At 44.8% G+C, this 15,012-nt stretch overlaps 1 protein-coding gene across 1 annotated transcript in view; it reads right to left on the bottom strand.

Moving 5' to 3' along the window:
- Window positions 1-15,012, bottom strand: part of TUBGCP4 (tubulin gamma complex associated protein 4) — a 63,953-nt gene that overhangs the window by 27,223 nt on the left and 21,718 nt on the right. Inside the window, exons 7-10 of the mRNA XM_030189636.1 lie at window positions 5,803-6,004; window positions 2,513-2,678; window positions 1,537-1,661; window positions 1,160-1,210 (exon numbers count right to left, since the gene is read on the bottom strand). Of these exons, the coding sequence (XP_030045496.1) occupies window positions 1,160-1,210; window positions 1,537-1,661; window positions 2,513-2,678; window positions 5,803-6,004 (544 nt within the window). The remainder of the gene's footprint in view (window positions 1-1,159; window positions 1,211-1,536; window positions 1,662-2,512; window positions 2,679-5,802; window positions 6,005-15,012) is intronic.

Raw genomic sequence — 15,012 nt, 5'->3', positions numbered from 1 at the left:
TTACCACTTTCTACCAGACTGACAACAGATCACACAAACGAAAGGTACCAACCTGTAAACAAACACAACAGTCAGCAAAAAATGGCCCACACAAATCCAACCCACCAAACAAACGACAACTAATAAAACTCCCCACAATCACAAAAACAGAAGATACATACCAACGAATTCAAGTGGGTTACATAAACGCCAGATCAGCAGTAAACAAAACAGAAACCTTAACAGACTGGATAGTGATGGAAGACCTCGATCTAGTGTTCATCAACGAAACATGAATTCACAACCAAGAAGATTTCATAAACCTGGACCTCTGCCCACCAGGATACAAAATCCTACATTGGACCAGAAAGGGAAAAAGAGGAGACAGCGCACTAATTTACAGATCCCACCTCACTAACAAAACCTTTGCAAAATCCATAACACCACAACTCAAAACTGCCTCGATTAGGATACAAGGAAAAACCCTACTCAACCATATGAGCTGTATCATATTCTACAGACCCCCAGGAAACTGGAAAGAAGCCCAGACAAACCTCTTGGACTTTATATCAAATACATGTGTAGCAAACCCTAATGTGTTGGTCATAGGAGATATTAACCTACACTTAGAAGATCGAAATTCAAACTGCACACGAGGATGTAAGGAATTCCTCCAACTATGGGACTTCCAATGGCCACTTGTGCAACGACAGACTCTTCTGGAAGGACTTTGCTCGAATCAACCAGTCATCCAGGAAGGACCAGGATGCCCTCTTTGCACAAGGCCGCTCCACAACCACTATCACCTTGGAGAAGGTCCTTGGTGCCGTCACAAGGCAGAACACAGTACTGATAGTGCAGTGCTGTCTTAGGACCATAAACCTCAGGAACTGTTGGTGGAAGCTGTTTAAATTTTAAGTTTCCTTATTGACAGGGCTTACGGCTTTACTTTTCCTTTGTCAAATCTCTGTTAGACATCAAAATATAACGCTGTACATAAATGAGTTAGAGAGGAGATCAACACAATGTATGAAAGATTAAAGATCTCACATCTATTCACTGACGGGGGCCTGAAGAGTGGCAGGAGGGCTTTCCTAATACCCCCTCACAAACTACAGATAATATAATGTCATGTTATTTCAGTTTGGGGAGTCATATCATTCGAATAATCTGTTCATACCTTCAGCTGTCCCAGCAAATCGGATTCTTCCACCATCAGCTTCCACAAGTGCTAGACAGGGGACAAAAGGGAGAGAGAAGTACTGACAGAGCTTACTGCTTTTAGGACCTCTCTAATCTTCTGAACAGACGCTGTTGTTTACAGTTGGGGAGACAGCAAGGTCCTCACTGCTTTGGTTTACAAAAGATGATAGTTCCATGCAATTTAGTGTAGAATACAAAATCTGGGTATACCATACTGAAAGGATTTTTTTTCAATGCCATGGTTATACGCCATTGTCCATATGGTAAAACCTACATCTCAGTAATGAGTTTTTTTTTATTAGAAGATCTAGGATTTCTCCTACAAAAACAGTTTACAAGAAAACATTTGGTTACCTCAGCAACAGTACTCCGGATTCGATCAAGCACAGATTCAAAGTCCACCAGACTGAACAGTGGCTGTTGCTTGAGCCTATGAAGCTCAGCAGCAAAAGTGTCTTCCTGGTTTTTCAGGATGGAACCTAAGGAGGAATCCAGATTTCACTGTAGCATGCACCCAGTCTAGTCACAGGGTCACAAGGACAGGCAAACATGGTGCATCAGAAGGGAGGACCCTAATCTTACCTTTAAAAAAAAACCCTTACCCACACCCTTATCACCTCTCGCCTAGACTACTGCAATTTGCTTCTCGCTGGTCTCCCGCTCAGCCATCTATCTCCTCTTCAATCTGTCCAAAACTCTGCTGCGCGTCTTATATTCTGCCAGAGTCGCTATACTCACGTTAGCCCTCTCCTCAAGTCGCTTCACTGGCTCCATATCCGCTTCCGCATATGGTTCAAACTTCTGCTTTTGACCTACAAGTGCATCCACTCTGCAGCTCCTCAGTACCTTTCCGCTCTCATCTCTCCCTACACTCCTCCCTGTGAACTCCGTTCGCTGGGTAAATGTCTCCTGTCGTCCCCCTTCTCCCCCACTGCTAACTCCCGGCTCCGTTCCTTCTATCTCGCTGCTCCCTATGCCTGGAATAGACTCCCTGAGCCAGTACGTCAGGCTTAGTCTCTGGCTGTCTTCAAGTCTAGGCTTAAAGCCCACCTCTTTGCTACTGCTTTCGACTCCTAACCATGACTCTCTTACTCAACACCCTCACTTATCACCCCTACCACTGCAATTTCCCCACCCCTGTCTGTTCATCTGTCCAATTTAGATTGTAAGCTCTGTTGAGCAGCGACTGTCTTTTTCATGTTGATTTGTACAGCACTGCGTAAGTCTAGTAGCGCTATAGAAATGTTTAATAGTAGTAGTAGTAGTAGTAGTAATCTGTCGGTCTATTGCACTAGCAAAGATATTTCTCAAACACACAGATATTTCTTACCTGTTCGGGTGAAATTCACATTTTGATTCTCAAACATCTGGACAGACTCGCCTACAAAGAGGATCTTTTCTGCAACCCTCACTGGAATATAAGATGGCAGCATTTCTACTCGCAGAGAGAACTGCTTCAAAGATGGTGCCAGCATATTCTCTTCTTCAATCAGACGCTGTTACAGACCAGAAAGGGAATATAATCACAAGAAGAACCACAAAAATCCTACAGGAGTAAAGTAAGAAAGAGTTGGGGAGAGGGAGGGCAGACCACACTGGAACAGTAATGCACAAGAAAAGTTGGGGGCAGACCATATATTTTACTGACAATTAACTGACAACCATCAATATTTTAGGAGCCTATTTTGCATTTTAAATCTTGTCTTTCAATATAATAGCCAGAAGTAACTCTTTTAAACTGGCCCACCATAAACATAATTCAAAGTTGATGGAGTACAAATATTTTTAAGACCTTCTTAAGATGGAAGTGAATGAACAGGGAACCACATGGATTTGAAAGCTCATGTACAACATATCCTTACAAACATTTTATGCTGGTTCAGTAAAAGGTATCACAAAATGCAAGCTGGGCTCCTAAGTTTGGGGGACCCTATTTTCAGGAGCTTAACAGCCTAAGTTTTCAGCTGAAAATTCATCTCACTTTAGAAGCTTAAAAGTTATGCTTAGAAAATTTAACCATGCCGTTCGTTTGCCTACATTTAGGAGTCTAATTTATGAGCCTAGTGCTGAAAATAAGTGCAAAGCTCCTAACTTTTTTTCCCTGCCCTGAACTTGCCACTCACTTGTTACATTTCTAAATTTAAGAGTTTACTGAAATTTTGAATAAAAGTTTAAGCACTCAGACCTAGTAACTTTTCAAAGAGTCCAATTTAGGTGCATAAATCTTTTGAATAGCAGGTCCAGAGTTTTCATCAGGACTAGTATGGCTATTAGAATGCTGCACTCCAAGATGACAGCTGATATGGTTATCATTCCCTTCTTGCTGTTGCTTTCCGACTTCCTGGATTTTAGGGAAATGCCAAAAAAGAAGCCGTTCGGAAAATGGCACTTAGTACAGAATTGTGCTAGTCCACTAGGTCCTGTTACTTGAATATAAAACTGCTTTTACGCTTACTGGTTAAGTCAAACTCCAAGCTTGATACTGTGGTGATGTAATTAAAGCCGGACAATCTGTAATTCATATATCTGAAAGTTGCAGAAACAGGACCGCAAAAGACAAACAAATAGGAATGGAGGGGTGGTAGTCCCTGAACGATTTTCAAAGGACTGTGCTCGTGAGGAGCTGGCAAAACTAAAGGTGGACAAAGCGATGAGGCCAGATGGCATAAATCCGAGGGTACTGCAGGAACTTAGAGAACTTCTAACGGCTCCGCTGGCTGACCTCGTCAATGCTTCTCTAGAGTCAGGAGTGGACCGGAGTAATGAAAAGAACAGATGTAGTCCTTCTCCACAAAAGCGGAAGTAAGAAAGAGAGTGAGAACTAAAGGCTGGTAAGTCTGACTTCTACGGTAAGTAAATTAATAGTGACGTTTTTGGAATCCAATGGATTACAGGATCCAAGGCAACTTGGTTTCACTAGAGGCAGGTCTTGTCAGACAAATCTGATTAATTTCTTTGACTGGGTGATCAGAGCATTGGATCGAGGGAGAGCGCTAAATGTGATGTATTTAGATTTTAGCAAAGCCACTGACACGGTTCCGCATAGACGACTAATAAATAAACTGAGGGGGTCTTTTACAAAGGCACGGTAGAATTTTTAGTGCATTCTAAACTCTTGAGACGCCAAGAGAAATATATGGGCATCTCTAGTGTTTAGCATATGCTTATTTTTAGCACATGCTAAAAACGTTAGCTCACCTTTGTAAAAGGCCCACTGAGTGCCTTTGGAATGGGCCCTAAAGTGACTGACTAGGTTAGGAACTGGTTGAGTGGAAGGCGAAAGAGGGTAGTGGCAAATGGAGCTCATTCTGAGGTGTGCTGTAAGGATTGGTTCTTAGGCCAGTTCTTTTTAACATTTTTGTGAGCAATATTGTTAAAGAGCTGTCTGATAAAGTGTGCCTCTTTGCAGAAAATATCAATATCTGCAATAGACACCTCTGATAGTGTGGATAACATGAGGAAGTGAAGCTAGAGGAACGGTCTGGAATTTGGCAGCTAAAATGCTAAAAAATGTAGGGTCATGTATTTGGACTTCAAAAACCCGAGGGAACAGTACAGTTTAGGGCAGTGATTCCCAAACCTGGTCCTGGAGGCACCCCAGCCAGTCAGGTTTTCAGGATACCCACAATGAATATTCATGAAATCGATTTGAATGCAGTAGAGGCAGTGCAAGGAAATCTTTCTCATGAACATTCACTGTGGGTATCCTGAAAAACCTGACCAGCTGGGGCGCCTCCAGGACCAGGTTTGGGAACCACTGGTTTAGGAGATGAATAACTTTTGTGCACGAAAGAGGAACAGGACGTGGGTGTGATTGTATGTGACTATCTTAAAGTGGCTGAACAGGTAGAAAAGGCAACGGTGAACGCTAGAAAGATGCTTGGGTGCACAGGGAAAGGAAATGCCAGTAGGAAAAAGGTGATGATGCCCCTGTATAAGACTCTGGTGAGACCTTATTTAGAATATTGTGTACAATTCTGGAGACCTTCAAAAAGATATAAACAGGATGGAGTTGGTCCAGAGGGCAACTACTAAAGTGGTCAGTGGTCTTCGACATAAAGCATATGGAGACGAACTTAAAGATCTCAATATGTAAACTTTGGAAGAAAGGTGGGAGAGGGGAGATATGATAGAGACATTTAAATATCTACATGGCATAAATGCACAGGAAGTGAGTCCTTTTCAATTGATATGAAGCTCTGCAACATGAGGGAATAGGATGAAGGTGAAAGGAGATAGATTCAGAAGTAGCCTGAAGACATACTTCTTCACGGAAAGGGTGGTGAATTCGTGGAACAGCCTCCCAAGTGAAGTGACAAAGACGAAAACAGTACCTGAATTCAAGAGAGCTTGGGACAAGTACATAGGATCTCTAAGGGTGTGATAGGGACAGCAGATGGCATGGATGGGTAGGCTGGATAGGTCATACGGTCTTTATCTGCCTAAATTTTTCTGGGGTTTTTTTTTCTCTGTTTCGCACTTGATTTTTGCTGAATATTAAAAGCACTAAAAATTGATGATGCAGGAGTGAAGCAAAGAAACCACGCTGAGATGTGCAGAGGTAAGAGAAATACATCAGAGATATCTAGAAAAACAGGAGGAAACACCGAAAGATCTCACCAGGTCCTGCAGTTCTCGCAGTTGTTTCCCTGTCAAGCCTCCAATACCCAAATCTTCTTCCTCTTCCTCTGGCTGGACAGGGACATTCCCAGAGGATGGGCCTTGCTTGATAAAAAACTCTTCATACTGATCCAGCAGAAGCCCGTGCAGCATCCAGGCTGAGAGCTGTTTGTACATGACCCCATGACACACTGCCAGGATTCTGAGGGGCGAAAGAGTCGCTGGTTTAGCACTATACATGCTAACGGACAGGAAGGTAACATTACAGCACAGCTGTGTTCATACAGGCACCCAAGCATTCAGCCAGACATACATGGACATGATCTCGTGCACAGTGGAAAATCCTCCCATAATGCATTTCACAACGCTTTATATGTTATGACACCAAATCAACTAGCTCAAAGGTTAGCAGCACCAATGAAGCGTACTCCACTAAAACCTTCTCAAAGCCTAACTGAAAGCCCAAAGCCATACAGCCCCACAATAAAGACCATGTCCACAGGCTCTCCACTTGCTGGCTCTCAGGACTCACTTTCAAGTAATTGCTCCACTTCCTTTCCACATGACTCAGGATAATTCACAGAAGCTGACAGAGCTAGAAGTAGGTTTAATACACATCAAAAATTCAGCAAGAAACCTTCAAATCAAAATTATGTGCCCCCCCCCCCCTCCAAAAAAAAATCCATTGTATGATATTAAGGGAAAGTTTGTGCCTGTCAGTATGCAGCACCAGTACAGGACACACAGGTATGATTTCAGTCAGAATGAAGACAATTTTAGATGCTGAGGACTAAATTCTATATATCACACCTAAAAATCTGGTGCTGAAATGAAATTCGCCTACGCACATTCTATAAAGTATGCCTTAATTTAGGCGTACTTTATAGAATAAACCTAAATTTCCACACAGTTTATAGAATACATTGAGTGCCCAGCCGCACGACTAAATTTAATCGCAGGCAGTTACGCCAAGTAAAACCTGGTGTAAATGCTGATGCCTAAATTAAGTACAGACTGGGTGTATTCTATAACAATGCACACAGATTTTAGAAACGCCCATTCCATGCCCCCTTTCAACTATGTGACTTAGAATTTACACGTAGCATGTTACAGAATATTTCCTCTGGGGGTGGAAGTACTGCTGGCGCCCGCGTTGGGCCAGCAGCAGCTCCAGATTGGAGCGTGGTACCGCCGCTTAATAAAAGGGCCCCTTAATGCCATATTCTGCAAATACCCACATAACACGTATCTGCAAGGAAGTGTACACAGGGGCAGAGCATGTGCAGGAGATATGCAGGGTTCCCACATACCACACATCCCTGCCACACTTAGGCACTTACACTTTAAGTGCAGGTGCCTATATGCTAGGCACATCAATACTGGATTACGTTAGAACCTAGGTGTCTTGTGCCGCTATAGAATAGGTTTCTATCATGTTGCCTTGGGGCATCTAGATGGAGATGCCCAGTTACAGAAATTCCCCTTATTTTTTTTCCTATTTATTATGATTAAATGATGGAATTGTTTATATGCCATTGTTTTATGTTATTGACAAGCCATTCAGCCCATTAAAACGGGCAAGAAAGCGGTCGGAGCAACGCCGGGTGCAGCCGAGCCCCAGCCCAGGAAAGCCGCCCCGGGCGATGGTGGCAGAGGAAAGTGCCCGGGTCACAGCAGCGGCAGCAGCTCAATGTACCTGTCAGAGACGGAGTGCGCCTCAGAGCTGCTGTCGGACGATCCCCGCCCGCCCGGTGCTCGCTGGTCAACGTCGGAACTCGGAAGAGATTTGTGACTTGCTGTTCTGCGCATGCGCGGCACGTCGGTCACTCTTTATTTTATTTTTGTTACATTTGTACCCCGCGCTTTCCCACTCATGGCAGGCTCAATGCGGCTTACATATTGCATACAGGTACTTATTTGTACCTGGGGCAATGGAGGGTTACGTGACTTGCCCAGAGTCACAAGGAGCTACCTGTGCCTGAAGTGGGAATCGAACTCAGTTCCTCAGGACCAAAGTCCACCACCCTAACCACTAGGCCACTCCTCCATTTATATAGTAGGATTCTATGCTAGAGTATGTACTATTTTAATTGCACAGTTTATACGCTACTACTACTAAGCTAGACAAATTCCAGGTGCCAGGTCGCCATGGTGCCTAGAAATTGCATTCCGATGCCTGGGATTTCATACCCCCAAAGAATATTTTTTTCTACCGCAGTGCTGTCCAAAACTGCTTCCCTCCGCCCTGCATGGGGCTCTCTATATACTAGAGCCATGCGGTGCAAGGGGCTCAGGAAGTCTTGCAGGATTTGAAACCACAAGACTTCCCCAGCTCCCTGCACTGAGCAGTTCAAATATATGGAGCGCCCAATCGCTGTGCACAGCAGAGAAAAGGCTGTGGGATGGGGGTATGAGAGAGACAGACTGACTGACTGGGTGAAGGCTATGGGATGAGGGTATGAGAAAGACAAACAGACTGACTGGGCGAAAGCTGTGGGATGAAGGTATAAGAGAGAGAGAGAGACAGACAGAGGTGAAGGCTGTGGGATGAGGGTATGAAAGAGACAGACAGACAGACTGGATAAAGGCTTTGGAATGAGGGTATAAGAGACAGACAGAGGTGAAGGCTGTGGGATGAGGGTATGAAAGAGACAGACAGACAGACAGACTGGATAAAGGCTTTGGAATGAGGGTATAAGAGACAGACAGAGGTGAAGGCTGTGGGATGAGGGTATGAAAGAGACAGACAGACAGACAGACTGGATAAAGGCTTTGGAATGAGGGTATAAGAGACAGACAGAGTGAAGGCTGTGGGATGAGGGTATGAGAGAGAGAGAGAGAGAGAGAGACAGACTGGATAAAGGCTGTGGGATGAGGGTATAAGAGACAGACAGAGTGAAGGCTGTGGAATGAGGGTATGAGAGAGAGACAGACAGACAGACTGACTAGATAAAGGCATGAGAGAGAGACAGACTGACTGGATAAAGGCTGTGGGGTGAAGGTATCAGAGACAGACTGACTGGGTGAAGGCTGTGGGATAACGGTATGAGACAGAGAGACAGACTTGGTGAAGGCTTTGGGAAAGGGGAATGAGAGAAAAACCGATGGGGACCCAGGCTATGAAGATAGGTGAAACAAAGAGGCAACTGCTTCTTTGCTTCACCTATGGGAGTCTATGGAATTCTGCAAGCAGAGGCACCTCAAGGAACTTGTTTATTGAAGTGTCTTTGCCTACAGGCACAAAATAGGAAAAAGAATCTTAGTAAGTCCATTTCTAAAAGAGCTACTGCTAATTCCACCCCCCAAACTTCACTGAGGATAATGTTGGAAGGGTGGGAACAGAGAAGAGAAATGTCTTAGACACTGGTTCCTAGACTTAATGAAAAATTTGCCGAGGTCTGTACTACTGTAAGCAACTTTGGATCATATTTGAGAAAAGCAGGTTAAAAGTGTAAATCATGATTTATAGTTGTCAAAATAAACCACAACCTCAAGGACAATATAAAAAGAACCAAAAATCAACAATGCAGTTTACCAGCCAGAATTAAAAAATGGACTACTTTGGACACTTTTCTTCAATCAAAGATTTCTTAATTAAGGCTATGAATAACCACAGTAGCTTGTTTTTTGCAGCTCTCATGTTCTACTACTACTTTTTTTTTTTTTTAATTTATAGAAGTCTTTATTCAACATTGTTAATCCAACATAAGTTTTAACCTTCTTTACATAATATCCATAAGGTATAGTGATTCACTTTCAATCCAGGTCAAACTAATCAAGATAACTAATAACAGTGTTAGCAGATTAACAGTTTCAGATATGGAGCTCGCAGTACTTCAAAGATTTTATGATTTTACATTTACATCTACCCCACCTTTATATCCCTTCCCCCCTCTATCAACTCTAAACCTCCCTCCCCCCTCCCACCCGTCTTCCCTCTTATTTCTTATAACATCCAAAACATATATTATTCTACGCACTTAGCCAAAAAGGGTTCCCAAATTCTCTGCCATTTAGGCAGCATTCTTCGTTTTACGGCAGTCAACCGTTCCATTTCACAGGTATAGCGAACCTTGGTTATCCATCTTACCATTGAGGGGACCATAGGGGATTTCCAGCTTTGAGCCAAATTCACCCTTGCCACATTGAGAGTGGCCCGCACCAGGAGCCACTGGTGGGCTTCAAGACCTTCAGGTCGTGCCCCCAGCAAAAAGATCGAGGGATGCCACTGCACAGACCTGCCAATCCATCCCTGAAGGCGTGCTTGAATCCCTCTCCAATAAGCTTGTGCTTTCAGACATTTCCACCAAATGTGCCCTGCAGTTCCCACCTCTCCACAGTTTCGCCAGCACCTAAGTGATATTTGAGCATTCATGTGATGTAGTCTAGCAGGAGTCAAGTACCATCTGTATAGCACCTTAACCGCATTTTCTTGTAAGGCCACTGCTAATGATACCTTCCTAATATTCTTTTCCAGAGTCAACCAATTGGCCTTAGGAAGTGTAAATTGTAGTTCTTGCTCCCATCTCTGTCTATGTAATACATGCGGTTTCGAAAGCCGCATTAAGTAATCATATAAAAAGGATATCAGACCCTTCGTACGCTTCGTGTCTACACAAATCTCCTCCATCGGGTGTGTGTCACGTTTTAAGCATATACCATAAACAGGTCCCTTGAGAAAGTGATGAAGCTGCAAGTAGGCATAGTGATCACCGGAGCTAAGTCCATAATCTTTCATCAAGTTCTCAAAAGGGGTCACCCTATCGCCCACATGTAACTGCCCTAACAAATCCAGGCCTGCTACAGCCCAGTCACTGAAAGGTCTACTACCCACACCCGGTTCAAAGGAGGGGTTATCTGCAATTGGGGCTAAGCCTGATAATATCGGTTGACGGTCTGTGAACATAGAGTCCCAATAATGAAACGTAGCCTGGACTGTGGGAGGAAATCTGTCTGTCCTTCCTCTATGTTTGCTAGGTAGCCACATTAAATGGTTCAGGGGTCGCGAGCCCACCAAAGCTTGCTCTATAGCCACCCATCTTTTATGGTCCTCCCCTCTAAACCAGTCTATAGCACCTCTCGCCTGGGCCGCCCAATAATACCACGTCAGGTTGGGGACTCCAAGGCCTCCCTCCCTCCTACTCTTGTATAGCAATGTTCGGGGCAATCGTGGTCTTTTATGATTCCAAATGAATCGGATCAAAATATCCTGAAGGCCAGACAGGAAGGATCTAGACACCTTCAAAGGCAAGACCTGGAACAGGTATAGCAGCCTGGGCAAGACGTTCATTTTAATTGCTGCAATGCGCCCGAACCAAGACAGTCCCACACCCAACCATCTGTCCAGATCCCTCTGTATCTCCCTCTTAAGGGCTTGGTAGTTATTATCAAACAGAGCGGCTATATTACTAGTGATCTTCACACCCAAGTAACTCAATGCACTCTCCTCCCACTTAAAAGGGAAGGATGTCTTCAAAGTCTCCATTACACTCGAAGGCACCCCAACTGCCATTCCTATAGACTTACTAGCATTAAGTTTATATCCTGAAATTTCCGCGTATTCCCGTATCACTTTCATGAGGTTAGGTAAGGAGATCAGCGGGTTTGTTAATGACAGGAGGACATCGTCAGCAAACAACGCTACTTTATATTCTTGTCCTCCCACCTTCACCCCGGCTATGTCTGGATGTTTTCTAATCGCCTCCGCCAGGGGCTCCATTGCCAGAGCAAAGAGTAGGGGAGACAGCGGGCACCCCTGTCTCGTACCCCTTCCTAGCTGAAACATCGCCGAGTGTCCCCCATTCACCCTCACACAAGCCCGTGGCCCCGTATATAATGCCCCAATCCAAGTTCTATATTGGGTACCTATCCCAGCCCTAGCTAGGACCTTGTCAAGAAACCCCCAGTGGACCCGGTCAAAGGCTTTCTCAGCGTCCAGCCCCAGTAAAACCACCGGGTTAGCCCTCGTCCGAGTTGCATATAAAAGGTCCACTGTTCTCCGGATATTATCCATAGCTTGTCTGTTAGCTACAAAGCCTACCTGATCTGGGTGAATTAAACAAGGCAAGAGCCTCCCTAACCTAGTGGCCAGGACCTTCGCCAAAATTTTTACGTCCGTATTGAGTATCGATATTGGGCGGTACGAAGAGCATTCAGTTCTATCCTTACCAGGCTTTGGTATTACTGCCACCCATGCCTCCAACATCGTCAATGGCAGTGGAGCTCCCTCTCGCACCGAATTAACGATCAAAGTCAAATAGGGCGCTAGTTGGGTTACAAATGTCTTATAAAATTCGTTTGTAAAACCATCTAGCCCCGGCACTTTCCCCGTTGGCAGATTCTTGATGGCCTGAATAACTTCATCTACTCCCACCGGTCGGTCCAGGTCCAATCTCTGTGTCTCAGAAAGCACATTCAAGCCCCTCGCCTCCAAATATTCATCTATTTTATCAATCTGTACAGCAGCATCCTCTCGATACAATTGTTCATAATATTGTGCAAAACAATCTCTGATTTGTGTGGATTTGTGCACCACCTCACCTCTAGTACCCCTCATCCTTAGTATATTTCGGTCAGATCTCATCTTTCGTAACTTAGTGGCCAATAATCTTCCAGGTTTATTAGCACCTGCATAGTACACCTGGTTAAGCCTTGCGTGCACAAATTTCAAACTATCCTCATGCAGATCAGTCACCTCCAGTCTCATAGCCTGCAGCCTCCGATAATCGGCCACCGACCCAGTATCTCTATATTTAAGCTCTAGCTCCCCCAATTTATCCATACATTTAGACAGGCGTTCCTTATGAACTCGAGCTTTTTGACCAGCCTGCTTGAGAAAAAACCCTCTCGCTACTGCTTTACCCAGAGATGGTCCAGAATCTATATTAATGTCAAAATACTCTTTTAGTACTGGGTAAAATCTCCCCACCAGCTCCGGGTCTTGTAATAGAGAATTATTAATCGTCCATCTTCTGTCACGCTGCTCCTCCCTCAATGATGGAATATTGACCCAGACTGGAGCGTGATCTGAAATCGTTATGTGACCTATATTAGCCCCTCCCCCTCCAATCGACAATGCCTTGTCCAAGAAAACATAGTCAATTCTGGAGTAAGAGAGGTGTACTGTTGAGTAAAAGGTGTACTCCCTCCCCCTGGTATTCCCAATTCTCCAGGGATCATATAAACCCATCTCATCGACCAAATAGTTTAAAGCACTAGAATTTTTACGGTCAATCAGAGCAGGAGGAGCTGACCTATCTAAACCTGGCTGCATGGTGGCATTAAAATCACCAGCCACAATCAGTTTACCTTTAGCAAAGGCCTGTAGTTCCTTCCTCAGGCGCATGAAAAACTTATCCTGCCTCTCATTCGGGGCATATACATTAGCCAATGTGCATTCCTCCTGCTCCAACATCACGTGCAATAGCAAAAATCTGCCCTCTTTATCCTTTCTAGAGTGTAAGACTTGTACCTGAGTGTCTTTATGAAACATTATTGCTACACCACGTTTTTTAGAACCAGCCACATCGGAGGCACAGAACACTTGCTGGTATTGTTTAAAATTCAACAGCCCTTCGTGTCTTCGCTGAAAATGAGTTTCCTGCAGGAAAACAACCCGCGGTCTCATCAAATTCAACTCCCGCATCAGTGCGTGCCTCTTGTATGGAGAGTTCAGCCCCTTTATGTTATATGTGCAAACCCTAAAATCAACCATTTATATTTCGGTACAGTGAACAATAAATTATAACCCCGGGAAGACTTAATCCTAACTCTAGCTCCCTCTCTCCCCTACTATTCCCTACCCTTACTATCCCCTCCCCCCCTTCCATACCCACCCTAACTCCTTCTCCCCTCCTGCCTCCCTCCCTTCCCTTCCCTCTTAACAACCCACCAAGCAGCTCCTTAAGATACTGCTTGGGATTTTGAAGAAGAAACTCCACTAACTGATTTCCAACCTTTTTTTTTTTTTTTTTTTATACTACAATTTTTTAACCCAAAATAAACGGAACCCCTCAATCCCCTCCTTCTCACGTCCCCACCTCCACTTATCTTCTCAGATACATATGAAAATCCACTGTCTTATTTCGTATGATAATGTTTAAGTCACTCTCACTCTCCCTTAATCATAAAGTCATCGCTTCCCCTGCTGGGGCTTTGAACTCCAGAGCTATCTTTGCACCACACTGTCCAGTTGGTGCTTCTCAGGTCTGGTTTCGTGGTTTCTTTGCTCCTTTTTCAACTCTTTTCCATCTCTGCAGCCGTGCTTTTGTTGCGGGAGCCAACTCCGTCGGCGGACTCTCTGTAGATGTTAATCCCACCTCGTAAAGGCTCTTCCATGCTGCCTCCACAGTGCGACAGCGGAGTTTCTCCCCTTTAATCTCAAAGCAAATTGCAAACGGAAATGCCCATCTGTACAATATTTTTTCCTTAGTTAGGACCTCTATGACCGGCTTCATGTTCCTTCTCAAGGTCAAGGTGTACAGAGAAAGATCCTGGTAGACCGCAACGCGGGCCCCCTTGAATTCAAGGTTGGTGGATTGTCGAGCTTTTTGCCAAATCCTTTCTTTGCAAGCATAGTTGGTAAAACGCACCACAATATCTCGCGGTCTGTTGTCCCTCGCAGGCCCAAGCGCTCTATGAGCTCTGTCCATTTCTATCTCACTGGTATCAAAATCTGGGCCCATCAACTGTGCACATATAGATCGCACCACTGTCTGGACATCTTCCTGGTCTCCATTTTCCTGAACTCCTCGAAAGCGAAGATTTTGCCTGCGCCCCCTGTTTTCAAGGTCATCTAATTTCAAACGCAGATCCTCCGCCTGGTCTGTCAATTTTTGCAAGCGTTTGTCTGTCTCGTCGTGTCTCTCCCCCAGCTCGTCTGCGCGCTCTTCCAAAGCTTCAACCCTCCCCCCCAGCTCCCTCATTTCGGCGCTCAGAGCATCCACATGCTCCAGGATTTCGTCTTTTGACGCAACAATTTCAGCCCTGAGTGCCTCCAAGCATTGAGTCAGTTCCTGTGAGGGAGCCTGAGCGGGGATGGGCTCGCAGCGCACTTCGCGAGGCGAAATCTGGCTAACTTCTGGGAGTCTGCATACCTTGGGGGAGGCGGGGTGCGCTAGGCCTCGATCCGGTTGCTTCGACGACAGACGCTCGCTCTCCCGATGCAGCGCGCCGCTTCTTTTACTCATTTTTCTGGATCCAATTAATTCA

The sequence above is a fragment of the Microcaecilia unicolor genome, chromosome 1 (assembly GCF_901765095.1).
Source record: "Microcaecilia unicolor chromosome 1, aMicUni1.1, whole genome shotgun sequence".
In the NCBI taxonomy this organism is placed as follows: domain Eukaryota; kingdom Metazoa; phylum Chordata; class Amphibia; order Gymnophiona; family Siphonopidae; genus Microcaecilia; species Microcaecilia unicolor.
Note: the sequence above shows the minus strand (reverse complement) of the source record. Positions and strands in the feature narration are given on the sequence as shown.